Source organism: Ammodytes marinus (assembly GCF_949987685.1).
Source record: "Ammodytes marinus genome assembly, chromosome: 4".
Classification (NCBI taxonomy): Eukaryota; Metazoa; Chordata; class Actinopteri; order Uranoscopiformes; family Ammodytidae; genus Ammodytes; species Ammodytes marinus.
The window spans coordinates 8,330,440-8,354,112 of NC_137233.1; the positions used below are offsets into that span (position 1 = coordinate 8,330,440).

Consider the following 23,673-nt stretch of genomic DNA (forward strand, 5'->3'; position numbering starts at 1 on the left):
TGTGCTGTGGCCATACAAATCACACACACACACACACACACACACACACACACACACACACACACACACACACACACACACACACACACACACACACACACAGTGTAGATTGAATGGAGGGCAGTGATGGAAATGGGGAAACGGTTGTATTGTTTGAGACCTGCTGTGTTTGATAGACAAGGTATCATGGTCCACGGAAGACGAGGCAATGTGTAACACATTGATTCACAACATTGAGACTGGCAGAAACTAAAATTGTAACTTAGCCTACTGTGTCTTTGATGGCAAAAACAAAATATTTTATATTACTATGGAAGACCTGTGTGTGTGTGTGTGTGTGTGTGTGTGTGTGTGTGTGTATCAGCCTTGATATCCTTTGGTCAGTGACATCACATTTATTACTGCTGGCTATGTGTGTGTGTGTGTGTGTGTGTGTGTGTGTGTGTGTGTGTGTGTGTGCGTGCCTGTGTGTGTGTGCGTGCATATGTGTGCGCGTGTTGGTCTTACTAGTTGACTGACTGTTCAACCGGTCCATTCTAGGTTACTCTAGACTACGGTGCTTGGAGCGCCAAAAGAGTATGAGATAGTGCCGCTACCGTGCACACTGGGTAATCTTTTTTTTTTCAGCTGAGGAAGATTGCAGTTATGTGCCTTAAAATGTAAACTATTATGTGTCTCATTACATATTGTAGGTGAAATTAAATGTTGTATGTTTCAAGCAGTTCAGCATATCCAATGAGCATGGTGTTTTTACAAGGTTCTTGCAATTACATTTTTGGTTGGCATCCACATGGTTGAATACATAAATTATAATTGACTTTCGATAAGCATAGCATCAGAATCAGATAATAAATATATTTGAATGTAATGTTTCTCACAAAAACATTTTTCTTGTAAATAAGTTGTACATACAGTATGAATGTTACTTCTAGGGTATGATTGGTTTAATCTCTACTCTGAAAACTTACTCTCCTATTGTAAATGAAGAACATTTTTATTTTTAAGTGCCTTGTTGTATACAGTTGATTTGTCTCATACTGTAATTACCAGTAGCAGTCCCTAAGCTCTTTATTTATTTCTCCTGCCCCTCCATTCTGTTTGAAAAGAAAACCCAGAGTTCAAATCCTCTTTTAAACTAAAGTTGTCTCTGCGTGCAGTGACTCTCTGCTTCGCAGGGGGGCACTGCTGTGTCACACTGATCAAGAGCCAGAGACAAGACTGCAGACAGCTTTGCATTTGATAGTGAGAACAGATTGCTAATATACATTATGTAGAGTCGCACATCACCACAAAGCAGCTCGTTTTACACAGACACTCCCCTCCATCTGTGAACAGGGTCTCAAAGAAGAGGCCAGAACGACGCACAACACATCTAAGCCCATCGACATGTTGAGCGCTTTGGGCAGCAGCCCTGCAAAAGAAGAGGCATTGAAAAAGTGGAACTATAGGAGTATGAGCACATGCAACAGGTGACCTACAATGTACCACATTTGAAGAGAAAAGTGCTGCAGTGCATGTGTTTGATCTGCTGAGTTTTATCTTTGGGTTTGGGGCCAAATAGTGTTGTTAAATAAATATATTTAATAGTATATATGTATCTATCCATGTCTATCTATCTATCTATCTATCTATCTATCTATCTATCTATCTATCTATCTATCTATCTATCTATCTATCTATCTATCTATCTATCTATCTATCTATCTATCTATCTATCTATCTATCTATCTATCTATCTATCTATCTATCTATCTATCTATCTATCTATCTATCTATCTGTCTATCTAGCAGATGTTGTCTTAGGAGAGAGACAATGCAAAGTAATTATATTTTCCAGACTGAATACTGTATGCACGCTGCTGTAAATATTTAGTAAAGCCGTTGACATAGAAACAGACAGTCAGGTGGACAAAGTGCCATTGGTAAAAGAAACAGACAGACAGTTAGCGGGTCAGTCAGTCATTCTGACAGACTGTTATCCGAAAGGGACACATACACTTCCTCACATACAGGCAGGAAGGGGAGACAGATATTGATGCTTGTACTGAAAAAGCCGTCACTCAGTCAGATTTGTATAACTTATTGACAGCATTGCACACAAACAATTCAGCAGACAAACACACTGGTTTCAAACGCAGAGGAGCTCGCGAGGAAAACCCTGTGCATCCCAGATCCGCTTCTTTTCTTTTTAAAGGTCCACAATCAGGCAAGCAGCAGCTGGGACAGGCCATCAGGGAGAGATGTGGGGGCCACGCTGCCCCAATATATCCCATGCAACATTAATATTTCAAAATTGTTTTTCTGAGAATTTATAGTCTGGCCAGATTGTGCTGCTGGCTTCCATGATGACACAAAGTCACTTCAACTCCAAGTTCATGTTTTTGTAGAAGATAATGATTTTTTTCAACTGCTGCTGATGCCTTTAAGAGTTTAGGATGCCGCAAAGGAAGTGAGGCAGAGTCACACTGTGCTCACTGTAACAACCAAACATGCTGTTCAATCTCAAAGCTGCTCTCTGTGGGGGGTCTTCATTCCAGTTTATTCTATCTGCATACTGCTGTGTTAGTTTCCCACATGTACGTACATGCATGTTATAGTGAAATGAACAATGTTTGTAAGTTACCAATGCCACAGGTCTGGTTAACTTGATTGATTTTCCATTATTTATTTGAAATAATAAATCACATATAAATCAGATGACACAGATTGAAGGATAATTCATTATAATGTCAATTGAGAAGTGTTAAAAAAAACATTTATTGCATTAGGACGATTCAATTTGCTCATTTTTGTCCAACCATCAGTGAAAACACAAATACTGTATATTTTATTCAAAAAGCCTCAAATCCTCATAAGTCAATACATTTTCAGTTATAAAATGAATTGTTAAAACAAACTCAACTTTCGATGCACCAGTTAACAGTACGATGAAACAACGAAATTAATAAATTATTATATGGCATCTAAAAAGTCATATTTAAAGCCAACTCCATCCTGTCTTCGGTTACACTACGCTAACTTCAATGACTATAGGCTATGTGAAGTACAGGTCCTTCTCATATAATTAGCATGTTGTGATAAAGTTGATTATTTTCCATAATGTAATGATAATAATTGAACTTTCATATATTTTAGATTCATTGCACACCAACTGAAATATTTCAGGTCTTTTGTTGTTTTAATACTGATGATTTTGGCATACAGCTCATGAAAATCCCAAATTCCCATCTCAAAAAATTAGCATATTTCATCCGACCAATAAAAGAAAAGTGTTTTTAATACAAAAAAGTCAACCTTCAAATAATTATGTTCAGTTATGCACTCAATACTTGGTCGGGAATCCTTTCGCAGAAATGACTGCTTCAATGCGGCGTTGCATGGAGGCAATCAGCCTGTGGCACTGCTGAGGTGTTATGGAGGCCCAGGATGCTTCGATAGCGGCCTTAAGCTCATCCACAGTGTTGGGTCTGGTGTCTCTCAACTTCCTCTTCACAATATTCCACAGATTCTCTATGGGGTTCAGGTCAGGAGAGTTGGCAGGCCAATTGAGCACAGTAATACCATGGTCAGTAAACCATTTACCAGTGGTTTTGGCACTGTGAGCAGGTGCCAGGTCTTGTTGAAAAATTAAATCTTCATCTCCATAAAGCTTTTCAGCAGATGGAAGCATGAAGTGCTCCAAAATATCCTGATAGCTAGCTGCATTGACCCTGCCTTTGATAAAACACAGTGGACCAACACCAGCAGCTGACATGGCACCCCAGACCATCACTGACTGTGGGTACTTGACACTGGACTTCAGGCATTTTGGCATTTCCTTCTCCCCAGTCTTCCTCCAGACTCTGGCACCTTGATTTCCGAATGACATGCAAAATTTGCTTTCAGCCGAAAAAAGTACTTTGGACCACTGAGCAACAGTCCAGTGCTGCTTCTCTGTAGCCCAGGTCAGGCGCTTCTGCCGCTGTTTCTGGTTCAAAAGTGGCTTGACCTGGGGAATGCGGCACCTGTAGCCCATTTCCTGCACACGCCTGTGCACGGTGGCTCTGGATGTTTCTACTCCAGACTCAGTCCACTGCTTCCGCAGGTCCCCCAAGGTCTGGAATCGGCCCTTCTCCACAATCCTCCTCAGGGTCCGGTCACCTCTTCTGGTTGTGCAGCGTTTTCTGCCACACTTTTTCCTTCCCACAGACTTCCCACTGAGGTGCCTTGATACAGCACTCTGGGAACAGCCTATTCGCTCAGAAATGTCTTTCTGTGTCTTACCCTCTTGCTTGAGGGTGTCAATGATGGCCTTCTGGACAGCAGTCAGGTCGGCAGTCTTAAGTAATGAACCAGGCTGGGAGTTTTTAAAAGCCTCAGGAATCTTTTGCAGGTGTTTAGAGTTAATTAGTTGATTCAGATGATTAGGTTAAGAGCTCGTTTAGAGTACCTTTTCATGATATGCTAATTTTTTGGGATAGGAAATTGGGGTTTTCATGAGCTGTATGCCAAAATCATCAGTATTAAAACAACAAAAGACCTGAAATATTTCAGTTGGTGTGCAATGAATCTAAAATATATGAAAGTTCAATTATTATCATTACATTATGGAAAATAATCAACTTTATCACAATATGCTAATTATATGAGAAGGACCTGTATTTGGCTTCCTTGTCTAATTAAGTGCTTAGTCACGTCATGGTAACACATTGCAACATGACAAAGTATTACACATGCAGTTGTTGTGGTCAGTGTGTGGTTGCCACTTAAGCGAGTGATGCTGTGCGCCGTGACGCGCGCATGGACAGAGGGAGGGAGGGAAGAATAGAGAGAGAGAGAGAGAGAGAGGGAGAGGGAGAGAGAGAGAGTGTGTGTCTCATCTCTCTAAATCAACCAGTCACTATCCCAAAACACACAAGAAGCGCTGATGATCTTCACTGAAATCCCCCATTTGCCTCCACCCTCCAAACCAAGGGGTCTGCGCGCAAACTTCCAGCAAACGTCCAGCATGAGCGGACAGCCAGACAAGCATGGATGTGCCACATGACGCGGACCAGAGAAACTGACGCCACCGCTCAAAGTTTTGATCTTACACGTAGAAGCCGCCGTGACACTGACTGAACAAACACACAACTTTAAGCGTGTTTTGTTTTCTGCTTTCCTGATACTTTTTACTCTTCGACTGTTCGCCTGTTGGGATTGCTTGGATTCCGTGTTGGGCGCGTCTCTTCTTTATATGTTCAGCCGGGGAGACGTGTAGTTTTTTCGGGGGTGGTCCGCTACAAGGAAGGTGACATGCAGGTTCTCGGTTGGACCATGGTTCTCCTCTGCCAGTGGATCCTACAGAAGGTGAGTCTATTATAAGTGTATTAACCTGCTGAGAGTAAACATAGAGAAGAGACTCCTTCATTTTCACCAACAGAGTTGTGGCTGTGCTTCCTTTGTAGAACACAAACACCTGCCTTCACCTTTTAGAGGTTCAGTTTCCTAGAAATCACACAGTTGGGGACAAGTGATTCGTGCAGTAACGTTTTTACCGGGTGATTTTTGTACTGATCAAAATCAGAGGAAGAATGACTTTATTTGATTATTGCTGCCTGTATATCTGCAGAGTCTACATACAGTCATTGTTCACCGGAACTTGATTCAAAGTTATTATACCTAAACACCAGCTGTTAAGACTAAAAATAAAGTAATATGCGTATGTTTTGGCTTAACTTTGTTTTGCCAGATTGAACAAACGTGTGTGTATGCGACTCTTTCCCGATCTCCAAACGGGCAGCTTTTCTGCTGTCTGAGCGTTTCCTCTTTTACTCCCAGCTAAGCATGCAGCCCCACTTATCTGTTTATCTATTTGCGCTCGCAGCAACTTCCTCTAAATTTTCTTCAGAAGTTTAAACACGCCCGTGGCTTCTTTTCATATCTCGGCATCGCGATGGCAAAGAGTTTGTGTTGTGCGCCTAGTTTGGCTCTGATGCTGCTGCTGCGGCTGATTATGCGTGGCTAAATGCGTGCGTGCTTGTACGTGCGTGCGTTAGTGCACACTCATATACGCTGTTTGATCATTATATATGTGTCTGCAGTCACTGACTGTAGGCTACTAATGTGGTTATTCCATGCAAACATCCACGCATTACAGAATACAATAGAAAGCTGTCTGTCACGGCCAATGCACTCCAGTCGTCCCACAGTGTGTATTTGGCCTCAGCAAGAAATGGAAGAGAATAAAAACACAATTATTCACCATGACCATCCTTTTCCTCACCTCTGACTCCTTAATTTCCCCTCCTCTTTCCTGTTCATCTCCTATTCATTGTGGATCATTTTAGTGCCATGATTTTCATTAAAAAAAAATGCTTTCTGTATATTGAAATAGACTACAGTTAAAAAAAAAGAAACTGACACTGTGAAATCTTGTTGAGGTTAGAAAAGCAATTAGCTATTTTTACATTTAACAGGTGGCCCTGCAAGTGTAAAACAAGTCTTATTAGCAGATGGAATATCACTTGATTTAAGTGATATATTCTAGTGTGTGTTTGTGTGTGTGGGGTGGGTGGTGGGGGTGCTATTGCTTGGTGGGCCACAGTCACCGGCATTCTCTCCACACACAAAGAAACGGTGGGGGAAGTTTAGCGTGTGATTTCTTTGTAAAAAACAAAAAAAAAGATACCCTGTTAGTTGCTGGCAGATTGGGGTTAGGTTGTATTGTGACAGGTAATAACACCTTCGCTTCTTTTGAAGATTGAATGCAAATCATTTCTTCTCCAAAGTGGCCCTGCTCTGCCTCTCCCTGAGTGCAGCTCGGGTTCAAGCATTAGGATCGCATTGGTATTTGATTATAACAGCCGAGCTTTTCAGTAATGTGCCATTTGAAATTGTGTTTGAACCATTTTTCTTTTCCTTTTTCTTAGGAGTAAGGAGTCTTGTTTGTTTTTTTGCATCTCTTGCATTGTAGATGGCACAGGGATTTGACCGACACAGTATGACAAGTTACATCCTTGGGATCACTTATTAGCTGGAGGGACTCATAAGGGCAAATGGTAAAGGTGAAGGCAGTGAAGAAGTGAATGCAGGTAAAAGACAATCAGAGAGAGAGAGAGAAGAGATGGAGTGGTGGGGGGGTAGGAAGGAAAGGTATTAACCATCCCTCTAACTGAATTCCATGGTCGAAACCCACCCTTAGGGGCCATTTACAGTAACTTAGAGGCCTCTTTAACTGTAAGTGCATGAGTGAGAGGAGATGAGGAGACAGGGAGGCTAAAGATGAGAATCCTTGCATTATAATCGTCAATCTCTGATTTATATATTCTGACTGCATTTCAATTGTAAAAGTCTTTTTTTATTTTTATTTTTTAAGAAAAATGTGTTGTGAAAAATGTATTTGTTAGGGACATTTTGTGGGTGTGTTCTCCCATGTGTATTTAAAGACAAAAACAACAGTGTGTATCCTCCTGCATATGATCTTCAACAACGCCACAATATTACGATTTATTTTCACCTTGTGCTTTTGAAAACCATATCTACAGTAACAGCACTACAGAAAGAAGAAAAGACGTGTGAAAAGCCGCTTTGCTCTTTTATGCTCCCAGTAGGAACAATAGCATTAGCCGGCATCTCAACCTGACAAAATCCTCTTATCTCCCACCATAAAACAACTAGCTATATGCCCCAGGGATATTGCAGCAACTGAGTCACTTTAATTTCATTATATACTGTATACTCTCATATATTCTGCATAGCTTTGCATTTCAGTGCTGTCTCTCTGTCTGTCGGGAAAACGTACATGAGAAATACAACCGAGTGTGTTTAATCGCCTGGTGTTCGTGCCAACATGTTACAAATGTCTTCACACCATTGTACAGAAAGAAAAGGAAAGCGTGAGCCATCCAAACAACATGTTTTTTTGTGGTTTTCTACCTTTTTTTCCTTTGTCTTTTATTGTCCACCCATCTGTCCGACTGTGGATAATTTGAACTGTCAAACGGCCCAGTTTCAAACAAGGCACCACCACTGCTCTGTATAATCTGTGCTAAATTATATTCTCTATTCCCAAACCGATTAGATATGTAATCTGTTGAATCATGATGAGAGAAGCAATCACATTACGGGCTATATCTATTGCCTCTGAAATTGTTCCCAGAGATCAAAGAATTCTTTAACCTAAAAAAAAAAGGAAAAAAAAAAGCCACGGATTCATGCAGTATTTTAATGGATTCTAACATGGGTTTTAAGGTTAAGCAACGATCCATTTTTATTTAATTTGTTTCTTTCCCTCTTTCTACCGCCCTGTGCCCCATTTTTGACAAGCCATTACTTTTGGAATGAGTTATCACTTGCTTGGTGCAGTGAATAGCTCCACCTCCGGGCTTTGTATTAGCCTTTGGGGAGAGGGGAATTGCATTTAAATGTGTAAAGATGTCAAATAGTTTGGACTAATGTGAAACAAAACATAATTATAGACGTTTAGGCCGCCCTGCTTTGCCCAGGTAAATTGTTTCAGGTTATGGATCTTACTTGAATTCATCTGGTGCTTTAATTTAAACATTTATTTTTCTAAGAATAAAGATAGAATTGAGTTTGTAAAATTACCACATCGTTATCCAACTGCTGTGCTGACATTTTGTTTTTAGATGATGCAGTTAAGAGTAATGGAGGTGGAGAGAGCATGCACAAAAATGAATCTGTACCAAAAAACTAGACTGCAAACAACATGTGCCCCTCTCTGTTTGACTGACAGCTTGACTACACCTGAAGTTCCACGAAAGGGAGCATTAGGTCTGAAATTATTGATAAGGCCATGGTAGAATTGTGTTATTTTACGGCACAAAGGCAGAGAAAGCCAGAACATATTCAGGAGCATGGACAGGGGCTGCTGCTGCTCTCACCACTGAACAGGCCTGTGGTGTGCATTTGTTTTGTGCTTCTCTCTTCCTGTTGGGGCCACCTGTTCATCTTTGATATGCAGATGTTAAAGGTGTTCCTGGGTCAGACATTCAGCTACGACCCGAGCATAGGAAATACATGTTGTTACTTTTTCCATTTTCCACAAGTTTTTTCATCTATTTTTTTCTTTTTTATTAATCTCAATTGTGATTTCAATCTGAATACTGTCCAATGGAGATTTAGATCCTTTGCCAAACTGTGAGCTAAATTCCTGTATTTAAACTGTTAAGCTAGTAAGTCTTATTAGTAAAATGCATATAAAAGTATAAACAGTAGGCCTACTTAAAATTCGGAATGATTACCCTTGAGAGCGTTATTTCTTTCCTTAAACATTATTTCATTGGATAGTTTTTTTCTGATGCCTCAAGTAGTATTTTACTGTTAGTAGGAGGAAGAAGCAAAAATTATTTTACCATTTTTTTATACACAGTTGAGTAGGTAGATCAAAAATTATGCATCATGTTTTCTAATCTTATCATACATTTTGCATGTGCATATCTAAAACTGTAATGTTGTGGATTAAAAGCTACTCTGAAATATAGTGGAGTAGAAGTAAAGCAGCATCAAATTTGTCGTATTTACTTATTCCACCACTAATACCCACTCTGAGTTTTCTGCCACAGAAAATGAGCTACAGTGTAGAGAAAAACTGTGCCGAGTACTTTCACCTTTTGCTGCATAACTCCTATTTTTTTGTGTCGTAGATGTCCTCGTACCTTATTTGCATTCAAACGGTGTAAAATGCTCAGGCTGATTTCATTTCAAGGATTTTGTTGTCTACTCTATTTGGTTGCTAGAGGAGACAACATGTACAGTAAATCAAATGTATGCTGGCCTCTTAACAACCAAAAGCCAAACCCCTCTCTTCTCATTCTGGCCCTATGTGGAGCCTCATTGATAATTGACCCAACAGGTTGTTGCTGGGAAAAAGACAACAGGGGAGATACTCCAAGCTCATTTTTGTGTCTAAAGTAAATTTCATTCAAGTATATCTATAAGTGCTATTGTTCAAAAAGCACAACACACCTATGTAAGGTAGATACATGAGAGCAGTGTTTCATGTCGATCTATTTGAAAAGTCTAGTACATTTCAGCTTTTCACAACCAGCTCCTCTCTTGCCAGACTTGAGCAGAACAGATGTGTCTCAATATTTAACTGCTGAGGTACATCACACATACAAGCAGTCAGGTAACAGATGGAAAGAAGGGCTGAGGTGTTGCTGTTTGTTATTAATATTACTTTAATGCTTGCAACTGGCTTTGGAACAAATATAAGGGTTGAGTCCACAGCCTTTTTTAAAAATGAAGTCCCAAATAAGTAGCTGGTACTGAGCTGAGCCTATATCAACAATAAGTCTGTCTGTGCTAGACGTTTTACATCAATGGACAATGAAACAGATCAAAATAGCATTTCCACAGTCACTGCCATGACACAGTTTTTATTGAAACAGTTACATCGTCTTTATCTGTAACTTAACCACACATTTTTTCACAAGTTGAATCAATGCCAATTAGATGAGCTCAGATATTGAAATCGCATCAAGTCGAGTAATGCTTATGGGAGCTTTTCTTATTTATCTGAGATCATTTTTGCCATTTGGTATCTAAATCTATTAAAATCACAGAAATGACAGCTGCTCGCAACAACAAGCAGGGCAACGAGGCGACTTGGTTCCTGTGTTCCAATTTAATCACAAAGTGAATGATAAATGTGTGATTACAGTTTTTCTCAGTCGCTTTGGTGCTTTTCTCACATCACTATTAACATTTGCACAGCAGATAGTGCATTTCTCAAAACAATTAGTGCAAACTGCAAAACCTAGTGGATAACCTGCAAAAGTACGTCACTTGCTCAAAATGGATAGTCTATTCCTCAAAAGCAAGTATTCATGTCACTGAAACTGCCAGTGTCATCAAAATGAGAAGTCTTGACACCATTGTTTATGAACAAGATAGTCAAATAGCTTTGTCATGTTTTCATTATGACAGTTTATTCTCTCAGTGTTTTCCAATGCAAAAAAAAGGTCAGAACTCGGTGACACTACCTGAAAATGCTCAAGACAGCACTTGTACCATTTGAAAACTACAGTAAAGTTACACATTGCTGTAGTTAGGGGAGTAAGTGAGTACAAGACACTGAATACGTATGTTTCACATTTTTACTGTATATGCTCTTTGCAATTCTACAGCATTGTGCAAAAGAAAAATACACTTCAGTCACTTATTTAGAACAAACATAAAAAACACCCTTTTGGTAGAGCTGTGCACAATTGTGAACAATATAACAGGACATATTGTAACTGAACATATATAGGTAAATCATTCTGGCACATCCAGACGTTCCTGTCTGTCTGGCCACATATTTTCATCTACATCACAACGGATATTATCCCTTGCAATGCAGCGAGGAAAGTCATTGGTTACAACTAATACTTCACACACCTCCTCGTGAGTGAAAGCTGAAGTCCACCTGAGAGCAATTGTTCAATTCATTCTGATCTGAGAAAAGCACCAAAGCAACTGAGAAAAACTGTAATACGTTTGTGTATTTGATACATTTAATGTTAGACATTTTAATCCTCCATTAAGTCTTTGTTATTATTATTATTATTTTAATATGATACATTTTTTGTCATGCTACCATTAGGAAAATCATTCCTACCATTTAGTGAATTTTGAATCATTCTGGATTATATTGGACCAATCTCCTAAATCAAGTTGATTAACATCTAAGGCTTTTTTGTGTGGTGTGTGTTAAAAGACTAAAATATTAATCAAAATAAAGAGTGGTATGAATATACAAATAAATGAAACGTACAATTCAATTAGCCTATAGATTTTGGTGAAATGCCATCCACCAGGTGTACTCTGAATGACTTCACATTTGATTACTATTATGTGATATTAGCATTGACAGTCAAACACTTTTTTGTGTTATAGACTCAAATTTTGACCAGTTGATAAACCAAACATGTACAGGTTCACACATGGTAGAGTTATGGAATCACCACAGTAATAATGATTCAACGACTAGGTGACATCACGGCGCAATACGTCCTATAGACCAACGGCCAAGCAACTGATGTTACTGTCATGAGTGCCACGCTGGCTGCTTGGCTAAAAATACCAGCAAATAGAATAGGCTGCTGGGTCACCTGATTAATATCTGCATCATAAGAACAATTAATATTGATGTTGGCACCGTGCAAATCATTTAGCAGGAGGTGGCACAGGTGTATAATTGAGTTCCTCTTTTCTGTTAAACTTGCCACAGTTTAAATGATATGATGGCACCCTCCATCAACCCTGGTAGTACATCTCCGTTTATGAACAGTGAAATAATGGTGCTATTGCTAGTTTGGTAGCAGTCTGCTACACTATTTTTACTGTACCCAAACTTTTTTCCTTTTTTTTGTTTCACACAGTGTTTGAGGAATTTCTTTCTCCATCTATCCCATCTTTTAGCTGTTGTGCAATGGTTATTTTTTTAAATAAATGCTTTTCTATATAAGACAAGGATACTGGCAGTGATAAAAGACAGGGTTTTTGTGAAAGATCCACTTAATTTTTCTGTTTAATTTTGCAAACTAGCCTCCGGCTGTCAGAAGAGTCTTGCTTTGGTTTGGATTGACTAGGTTGTGAATGCCAGATGGTGGGCTTTCACATAACTGCAAATAACGCTGGCAATTGGTAGAAGCTTTCGTGTTGGAAAGAGAAAATATGGAAATCACAGACGCACAAGCAAACAACTTGAATAAAAACGTCCCCTCCTGTCTCGTCTGGGCTATTGTGGTGTTCCAGGAAGCTTGGGTTAATATAAAACTGTGAACAGAATGTCATTCACATATTAACAGTTTATTTAGGATGAGATAGCAATGTTCAGATACAACAGTGTGTGCCCATTGGTTTCCTGTTTGGTGATTTACTACCTTTTATTGGCTGATTTTAAAAGTCTGTGAATTTGTTATGTATGTCATTTTGAAACCAGTTGAAACAAGAGTGCTGGCAATGAAACAAAATGCTTGTTTCCTGCATCAATCTGTATATACATTTGTCACGTAACTCTATACAAGAGGAAAATGTCATGAGCAAAGACTGAAATCGTGCTCAAAACTGCAGCATTTACGTGTAAAGTTGAAGGTTGTTTGCCATTACAGCCAAATTCAGACAAATGTCAAATAATTTATTCCTCATTCATACCATTTATCCAAATGCTAATATATTTTCAGGGATGAGTTGTCCAAATAAACTTGCATTCAAGCTATAAAGTGTGTTGCACAATGTTAAAGGCTGATGAATATAAAACCAATGTGTAGCACTGTGTGGGGACTGTGTCAAATGTATTCAATTGGGGACAGAGGCTAAAGCGCATGTTCACATATGACCCTACCGGGGGTCATTCCATTTTATTATTATGTTTTTCCTTAAACCCTTCCCTTTACTTCAAGTAGAAAGAGGCCTAAGCAGTAATGTGAAGCGCACGTTAATCAAACTTGTGCCACAACCGAAATGTACTTTTGACCTTTTATTTATACTAGTATGAAAGAAAACGTTATGTTACGGAAACATCATAGCCAAAAGTACAGCACCTGATCAAATGTACTTTCCACCAATGCTAAAACAGAAAAACAATCAATGATAGTGTTGTCCACTTTAAAACATCTTAATGGAACAACAGAGAGCTCTAAAACAAACAATATAAATCATTTGAGCCCAGCGGAAAGAAACGCAGTAAGCGAATCAGTGTCAACACGTGAAACACGGCCACGGACAGAGTAGAAATCTGAACACTGGGCCCTGCATCAGACTGAGCGGACTGGCTTTTACTGCCAGGCTAATCTGGGGAAGAAGGCCTGTGCACAGCTGTTGCCTCAACCTCAAGAGGGTCTCACACACCTCATAGCCTGATCCACCATGCAGCCTCAGACATAGCTCTGTATGTTACCACCATCCTAAAGGAGGAAGAGGTGGTGATCGTGATGGTAAGGTTTTTTGATGGAGAGTAAACATGAACTCTAACTCTGTGAAACACCATCCCTTCGTTCCAATCCCCATTACGTTCTTGCCCACAATCCACTGCACACCAGAAGTGATGTCACATCAACACATCCTCAACAACCAGCAAAGCGACGGATATATAAGCAAGGGGCAAGTTCAAGGCGCAATGTTATGATGAAATAAATAAGTAAAAGTATGTCCCAATTGTTTGCCTGTACTGCATGCCAACTAGATACTTGTTATGATCAGCTGTAGTATGTAGAATAGAAAAAAAGAAAGAATATGCGATTTAGAAGGCAGTCCAGCTTTCTTGTTGTTCTAGTTTTGGAATCATTTTCCTTTTTTCCTCCCTGGCCGTCAAACTCCATAGTCCACTACTTTTCTCTCTCTCGGTACTTCCCGAGTGTAGGGAAGTAGGGTGAGGGCAGAGCAGCCAAAGCACATATGGAGGTCCAGGTCAAGGTAACCCACCACATCTTATCTGTTTTCAACTGAGCTCTATACTCACAGTGCAGAACACACACACACTCACTCACCCAGCATTTTAATGCATCCTCGTCTGCCTCAATGGATGGGCTACCATTATTACAATAGCACTGGGTATGACTCACCCAGCCTTATGGAGCGTCTATTTAAAATGGTCCCTGAAAGGACTTGTTGGGGGGAGAGGAGGGAGGATAACACCTGAAAAACGACAAAAACATTACTCATAATCTGTTTCCCGAAAAGATATGTGTCACAGACATGCATGCAAAGAATGGATCTACAGTACGATCTAAGATGAATTATCCCGTAAGCCTGCATCAGCAACCAAAGATGGTCAAATTAGGGAATGCAGAGTATACACCAGGACCAGATTGTGCACGTTGGTTGTCAAGGCAAAGGTGTGGTAGATGAAAGAGCTTGTCTGTTACCCAGCAATTACCATTCAGTTACAGCAGCCCCGATGGCAAAGGGGAGAAAATGAACACTTAGCCGAAGCCGATAAAGGGACATTAGTCGGGTGTGTATACCGCTGTCTGCTAAGAGGGTCGTCATCCATCACTGCACCATATCCTTAAGAGTGCAGGTGGGGAACTCCACAACGTAATCTATTGTCTCAACTTTTTAAATAATGAGAGCGAGAACGGCATGTTTGAGTGCATTGTTTTAAATATTTGAGAATGTAATCAATTCAATTGGATTGGATGACCTAAATATTCATAGAGGCATTTACTATTCCCAGATGACAGTTCTTACTTATTTGGCTGGTTCCCTGTCTTTTCTCTAGCCTGGTTCAACCAGACCATCGTACTTTATTTCATTTGTACAGAAGGTCTGGAAGTGCTATAATTGGCAAACGTTCACTCACTTGGAGGCGGGTGTCTATTGAAGTTTAAAACTATTGGATCTGCCCAGTGCCACTCTGGATTAGCCAACCAATCGCATAACGTTTGGCCGTCACGTGTGTCATTTCTGACGGTGCGTTCCAGTTGGACAGGGAACTCGGAAATTTCCGACTTCACTACATATTGTGGTCTATGGATCTACCGGTACCTGGCAACTGTAACTTGCTAGAGCCTAATGTTTAGTTATTTGGACGAGAAAGGTTGTCGTCGTCCATACTTTCGCGAGCAGATGCACTGGAACACAGACAGGTCGGAACTCGGAACTACCAAGTCGGAAATCTCCTTCTTCCGAGTATAAAGGAACGCAGCTTTCAACTGAAACTGGAGCGCGACTTCGACGTCATCGTTCTCAGCCACTCGCTCTGTTCGCTGATTGGACGGCTGTAGATTTTCCTGTGAAAACTGAGAAATTCACCACATCCCCAGACTGACTACCAAAGGGAAAATGAAATTTGTCCGGAAGTAGGTAGGCGAGCGGAGCCAGGCTATCTTTTCTCTCCATGAGCTTAAAATATTTAGTGTTTGAGTGAAATACTTGCACAACTGTTGGATAAATTGTCATGATGTAGGCTACATATATTTATTTACAGAGCGAACAATATACTCTTTAATGACTGAGAACGTTGGACTCTTACGTGATGTGAAAAACAGGGTTTTGCAGAAAAGCATGGTCTCTCAAAGTGCAGTGTTGACAATAAGTATGTTTTGGTATTGTTCTGAAACTCGGGTTTCATATTGGCACTAGAATTGGAAAAACTTCAAAGTTGCATGTTATCGTCGATCAAAACAGTGCTGCTTTTTCTTTTTTTGAAAGTCTGTGTTTTGTGTTTTCAATGCTCAAATATTCAAATATTATTTTTGCCTGAATCTCCACTTGTGTTTTGTTTTTGTTGTTTTCCTCTTCGGCAGGACCTTATAAATAAGTCCGCAGAGGGGGATTGTGGGTGGGAAGTGGTCAGCCCTACTTTGCATTGCTCTACTGGTGTTGCTCCACTTTGAGGGTCCCCAGTCATCTTCATGATGTGAGAAGTGTGCTAACCCCCTCCCTATTTCGCTCTCTTTCCTTCTCTCTCTGTCTATCTCTCTATCTCTCTCTCTCTCTTTCCTGGCTCTGAGTCAAGCTCTGGAAATAAATCCCATCAGAATGGAGGCTTGGCTGCTGATGATGGCCTGTGTGTTTGTTTCATACATGTGTGATGAGTGGGTGTCTGTCCACCAGTTATGGCATAATACAGCTGTTCAATGTGTTGCCTAGTCTCAGCTCCCCCTGAGAGAAAACTCATGCTGTGCTCCATACTTTTGCTATTTGACATAGCAGTGTGTACTCTGTTGCTTTCACCTGCGTTTACCGATGCGAGGGACACGAGTGCCGACTGAGCAATGGGCTCACACAGAGAGCGGAATTGTTTCGGAAACTTTAAAGAACATACAGTTGTGCATGTGTGTTGCTGTGCTGATGTTTACATGCATTTGTAATTAACTCTCTATATACTCTAGATGCATTTTTTGATTTTGATTATTATTATTATCTTTCCTACACATGCTTACAACATTAACACGTATAGTTTGGAAGGTATTAGACAGTCTTTGGTTTTCACAACATCTCATGATCAATAGTGACACACCTTGGGGAGATGTATTGAATGGGATTTTATGCATGTAATGAGATTTTAAAGTGTAATCCTAGCGACACCAAATATCATTACTCACAGTGCAGACAGCGGGGGAATGCTCAGGGTCAGCTCGGTGTGAGGACCCTGCTGCCACAGATGGGACTGTGGAGGAGGGGATTGGGTTTTTATCATTTTTTAATATCTCCAGCAGGACTTGTAATGCATTAATTCAGACATGCATTGAATTTATTTGAGAACTGAGGCAGGGTGAGAGGAGGAAAGAAAAACAGACATCGGTAGTATAGCCCCAGCAGAGAATGCTGACCCCTTTGGTAAGCCTCGGTATGCGCTGAACCTCGGCAATCACGCTGTCTTAATAAATAAAAGATCCCGCCGAAATCCGCTCCATGTACAAGCATCTCAGGGATTTTATTGTTTTCATTTTTCATAAAGAAGACATGCAATAATGGAGTCTTGTCTGGGTTCTTACAGGATTTCAGCAGCTACATGGGATGTATTATTGAGATGAAAGACAGTAGGACAGTATGCTTGCACAGGCTGTTTTATATTTATTTATATATTTTTTTCCTTGTTTCCTGTGTCCACATGACATACATTTTTGTTATATATTGTTTACCAATGGATTCAAGCTTAATATAGAGTGGATTGGGGATTTCACTGGAGAGCCCGGCACTCCGCGTAAGCATTTGGTCACAGATCCCCTGTCTATTCCTCTCTGTCTGTCTCTCTCTCTCTCTCACTGTCTTTCATCTCAAACCTCTCTCACCTGCCACCTGCCCGTCAAAGCCTTCACAATCGTGCCTCTATCTGTGGCCCATTTCTCCTTTTGCATGCTCTTTTCCTCTTCCTCCTCTCCTCCCCTTCTCCCCTCGCCTTGATACTGGCCGTGCCCGACCCTGCAACTACTTTGCCAGTGTGTCTGATTAAAATGTAACGCTGGAAGAAGTCAAATATGTGAGGAGAATGTTTACAGCCTCAGCTTCCAGCTCCTTGTGCTCTCTGATAGCTTGTGGTTACTGGCTCCAGCCACCATGTTTCTCTCTGGGTGTTTCTGGATCAAGACATGGCAGATCTTGCTGTTGAATTATATAAAATCCTTGCTTGTTTTTTTCTTTTAGTTAATTAGCCCAAGAAATAAGCGGGGGGTTTATGGGCGAGATTGATGGCAAGAGGGAAGGAATGGTGTGTGTGTGTGTGTGTGTGTGTGTGTGTGTGTGTGTGTGTGTGTGTGTCCGTGGAGGCGGCGAGGGTAGACCATCCTTCCTTTAACTTGGTCCAATTTGGCCCAAAGGAGGTTGCTGGGGAGGGAGTCTAGGTCAAGGCTATAAGGAAGGAGAGGAGTGCAGAGCTTGGGCTGAACTTGGGGCAGTGTCGGAAAAACAAGAACATCATAAAATCATCCCACATCTCAGCTGCTCTCACATTGGCAAGTTTCCTTACACTCCTCATGCAGCTAGTGCAGCACCATGACACACATATTAGGCTACCACTTCTGGTTCTGATTCTGAACCAGGGGACTTTACATTAAAAATTAATATAATTATATTTAAAAAATAGTTTGTGAGTTTTAGGCTAGAATGTGACTGACTGGTGATTGCCAAAAACAATATAGCTTTAAAAAAAAATATGCCCTCCCTTTTTAAGAAGTTTCTTGTTTGACTATCTACATAGCTATAGCTGACATTAGACAATAACTCAGCATATTCAAATCCAATCCAATGGCTAAAAACTTCCGATTACGACTAATTCAGACTTCGCCCTTAATAAAGATAGCTGGAAAAAGTATCTCTGTCTTGATCTAAGATAACGCAGAAGAAAACAGTTTCCCAAGTCCTCAGTGCACTCACCAGATGTCCCCCTCCCCTTGGCAAACACTTGGACCAGACCCCAAACCTGCATGTAGCGACATGGCCAGTCAGTGACACTGACATAATGTGGCACCTAGAGAAGCAGACAGACAGAGAATGAGGGTTAGGAAGTGACAGACAGAGAGGCAGTCGCAGAAACACACACATATGTTCCACCAGTGAGAGAGCTGTGCCTGTGTATGTTCAGCTGAGGAGAGAGTTTGAACAATCTAATGCAGCATATAAACAATCAGGGCAAAGGCAGAACAGTGCAGCCCCTCGAGGACCAACTGGAGAATGCTTATTAAACACTTCTTCCTCTCCTTGTGTCTTTGGGCAGAAAAAGTTGGCAACAGTATAACCTCAGTATAAGCTAAAACTCTCAGTGCATGTCTGCTGTAGTTGAATAGGTTGCAAGAGAGACTGCATAAAGTTCAACTAACTGCAGTTATAAAGGATGAAATGACAGTGATGGCTTGAATTAATTCATTTAATTGGCAAGCTCTGTTATCTTTTTTAGTCATCCTGTACATTGACTACAGAAAGCTTATTTTCTTTCAATCTCTTTTTGGGTAGCACATTTTCCAGGCCTATTTAACTGTAATGATGTTTTGCTACAGGAAAGGCTGATCTGCTATGTAATTTAGGCTAAAAAGAAATTATTTGCAAATGACCAAACAAATCATTTCATTACATAACAAATAACATAAATAAATAGCAATAAGAGTACTGTAGATTTCTAGCTACCTTGTTCTCTCATGATCATGGAAACATGTCTTCTGTTGCTCCTCAGCTTGCTGAATGAGCTTCCATACTCCAAAAGGAGAAAAATGGACATTGTAGGTAAGCTAATTAGCTACTCAGTTTTAGCACATATAGAAACTAAAAAGCGTAACTGCAAATGTCAACATCCTTGAGTCTTTTCTTAGCCTGTAACAGCCAATACTTGTCTGTTTACCTTGTCTCTTTAGTCAAACAAGGACCCTGGCCCTCAGAGGAGTGTTTCTAAATGCTATCCAAACCCCTGTCTTTGTGTTACCATTAACTTCCACAACTTGAACGATTCTTGATGGGAACTCTGTCTATCTTTTGCTAATGAAAACGATACATTTAAAAGTGATGTTGGCATTGTTTTTGCCCTCCAATAGAAAATGTTGGTGTTCCCATAATAACCAAGATAGAATTGGTGTGCTCTTTATGTTTCAGCAAATTGTAGCATTCTAACACGCTAAACTACTTCATAGTTGTTGTTTTTTTACTGGCAAGTTAGCATTTTTATTGGTAGCATGCTGCCATGCTGCTCAGAGCTCAGAGCTGCTAGCCTCTTGTTCTCCCCTCTGCCCCTCAACACTTCTACTACTACCTACTCTACTCTTCTGTATTGTCCCAGCTCTTCTTGTTTTATAGGTATTCATTTCCTTTCAATTTTTCAATCTTTCACTCTATGTAGTTGGGTGTTTTCCTGTCGTTGAAATAAAGAGGCCAGGATGATCTTGCTACATCCGACATCATGAGTATTGATGTTGCCAGCATCATGTTCTGATGGCCCACCAAGCAACATAAATCAAACACATGCACACACAAGGACAGAAAGTAAGAGATTAAAATGATATCCGTGAGAGATTGACTACCCCGTTGCCTTGTAAAATAGAACCGCCAAAGGTTAAAAAAAAAAACATACTAGTGTATACACAGTGTATGGAATCAAAGATCCCTGTGCAGACCTTGAATGAGTAAAGCCCTTGCTTCGAGAGCGTTACGCACCCAGAATTTATGGCGTAGTTTTACTAGCTGAACATCATTCTTGAGATCAACTTGAGGACTTAACCTTAAAGTAATATCAAAAATTGATGTATCCACAAATTTAGCTCCCGTATTATTGTGTGCCTCAAGGTTTATCACGTCTTACAAAAATCTCATCAGGCAAAGCAATTTGTCCTTACACGTAACAGGATGTGCATTATTTGGAGATTGCCGCATCAACTAAATAGAGATTAAAATGAGATTTACAAATGAATTTTGCAGACAAATGTTTGTTGTAATTTTCTGCGATGTGTAATCCACGGGGTCAGTGCTTCCCACAAGCCCCTCCCCCTCCCCTTTGTCACCAATATCACCTCTGTAATTCATATTCCTCCCCCACCTTTTTTTTGTTTATCAGATACGCTATCCAGGTCCACTCCAGATATTATCCTTGACAGGACATAGATTACAGAAGGCTTACATTCTTAAATACCATGTTTATGAAAATGCCTATGGTATTAAATCCTGCTCGTGCTGCACCAAACACCTTTGTCTGTCTTTATGCAACTTGCCCCCTAACATTGATTTCGATTTTTGGTAAGAATTGATTTTCATCTGCGATAACAAATGTTCTTTTTTTAGATATCTGCACAACCTCCCATTTTCATTTACCACATCTGATGTTGCAAAGATTGGATTCTGTTGCCAAATGGTTTGGTTAATGATTTCATTCTTGCTCTTCATTGCTATATATGAAGCCCCAGTGTCTCCGTCGGAGATTACAGTCTGTGTTCAAATCATTCCACACTTGTTTTATAGATCAGATTGTATGTCATGTTAGATAAAAATATGTCAATCCTTTTAGTCCCAGATGTTTTACTATAAGTAGGTGCGCTGGTGGACTACAATGTTGCTACTGGAAACTGTTCTCTGTTTCACCGCTGGCATCAGAAACAGCTGAGAAATTATTCGGCAGGTGGATAATTGCATGACAGAACTTGATGGCATTGTAATGCAATGCAGTGCATTATGCAAAACGTGCAATACAAGCTCTTCATCAAGTTACTGATGTGGATGTGATGTTTGACGTTAGCATAAAGCACAAGGATTACAGTGTCAGTATGTGTAAACATCATTAAAAATGTCTCAAGTACACAACCTATTATTTAGTGTTATAAGCTGTTATGAAATCAACTTGTTCTTGAGGGATGGGATTTAGTGTGTGTGTGTGTGTGTGTGTGTGTGTGTGTGTGTGTGTGTGTGTGTGTGTGTGTGTGTGTGTGTGTGTGTGTGTGTGTGTGTGTGTGTGCATGTGTGTACCTGTGTGTGTGTACCCGTGTGTGTGTGTGTGACACTAACATTATGCAGAGACAGTTTCATCAGGTATGTTTTAAATTTATGTTTCATTAATTGAAATGCATCTGCTTTAGATTAGCTAATGTTAATGAGCGGAATGAGGGTGTCTTTGTGGAATAAGGTGATGTTTTGTTTTGTCATAGCAGGTTCTTCAGACAAATACCATATGATGTTTACACTATATTGTGAATAAGTTCTGAAATGCACACTTGAATACACCATAGTAATTGGAAACTGGTTTTCTCCCTACGCCGTTTGTGTTTGTTGCTGTTGCTGTTACAATGTAAAAGGCAAAGCAACTGAAAGCAGTCTGCTGCGAGAGGCTGTAATTCACTGATATAATGTAAGTGTTGCTATACTTAAGTGGAGGAAAACATAACCTGTACTGATAACCATTTTCCTCTTCCAGCCATATACAGTACAAGTTCTTATTGAGGGTTATTTGTCATGTGCTTATGTATTGACAGCTTAGAAGGAGGTTTACCCAATCGGGACAGAGAAAAAAATGGAGAAAAAAAGCCAGCTAGAAATCACAACACTTTGATGACTCTCAGATGTGTCAGTTTCTTCTGAGCATCAAGGGAGAAGGTTGAGGAGGTGCAACAGCAGCAGGTCACTGTAGAAAAGAATCAATTTTTATTTTGAGAGAATCTTCCAAACTCTATTTTGGGAATGCAAATGCTGCAGTTTATACTCACAGTAATATAATTAAGTAAGTATAAGCTGTTCTTTTATTTTTATTTAGTTGTGTATGTTTGATTTGGCTGAACTGACCCTAAATTAAAAATCACATCTTCCTTCATTTTGCCAATAAAGTGTAATTCCTGAAATGCATTTGTGACTTAAAAATCAAAGACGATTTGAAGGTTTTTGCTTCGAATTGAGCATAGGTGTTTTCACAATGTGACTTTCCAGGCTTGGTGCAGTTAAGGGCAGGAATCAGATTGCTGTGAGTTAGTGTTTGTTGCTTTGCTGGAAGACTGCAAGATGCATAATGTCATCACCGATTCAGTCAGCTGAGTAGGTCATCAGAAAGGATGGAGGGAGTGGAGGAGAAGAGTTCCGGAAAAAAAGAATCTCGGCTAAAATTTAAAAAATGCCACAAAATGAAATAAAGATGAGTGCTCTGCTGAGCCACAGACTGAATATAAAATACAGTCAGTCCTGTGAAATATACATGGCTGGTGGGGGAGTGTTGAGCAGAATGCTAAGCTCCCACCTCTACCTGTAACCCACAATAACGGCCCTGATCCCGAGCCTGCTGATCATCCCAGAACTGTTACGGATCAGGCCAAAGCGCTTCAATCTGTCCAATGGAGCGCTCTCCTGCTCACCTAGGCAACAAGAGACAGACAGACATAGAGGAGTAGAAACCATCTCCCATATTTAATAAGATTTGGTGTTATTTTTCCCCGACTGTAATGCCTTTATTATTGCAGATTGGCTTAGCAGTGAAAGGTATTGATTGCGAGCCAGAGCCCCAACTGGGACTGTAGAGGAAGGAAACAGAGATGGGTAGTGCGGGCTGTTAACAGCAGGTGATTTATGTGTGTGTGTGTGTGTGTGTGTGTGTTTTTTAAAAATGTTCTTTTCCATGTCACGTAAGGTGTTATTTTCCTGGCGTACTTTTACTCAAACGAGCGGGATGCATTTATTTATTTGAATAAATCAAAGCAGTCGCACTTCAGTCCCCGACAAACTACCTCAGGGGCATTTTTCTGTAATAAAACCCGGGCATGCAGAGCAATTGTAAAGAGGTGCGTGTGGCAACATGACCCGCGGATG

At 40.3% G+C, this 23,673-nt stretch overlaps 1 protein-coding gene across 1 annotated transcript in view; it reads left to right on the plus strand.

Moving 5' to 3' along the window:
* Nucleotides 1–5,274: 5,274 nt before the first annotated feature.
* Nucleotides 5,275–23,673, plus strand: part of nxph4 (neurexophilin 4) — a gene marked incomplete at its 5' end in the record, with an annotated part of 38,548 nt that continues 20,149 nt past the window's right edge. Inside the window, one exon of the mRNA XM_080025958.1 lies at nucleotides 5,275–5,328. Within this exon, the coding sequence (XP_079882084.1) occupies nucleotides 5,275–5,328 (54 nt within the window). The remainder of the gene's footprint in view (nucleotides 5,329–23,673) is intronic.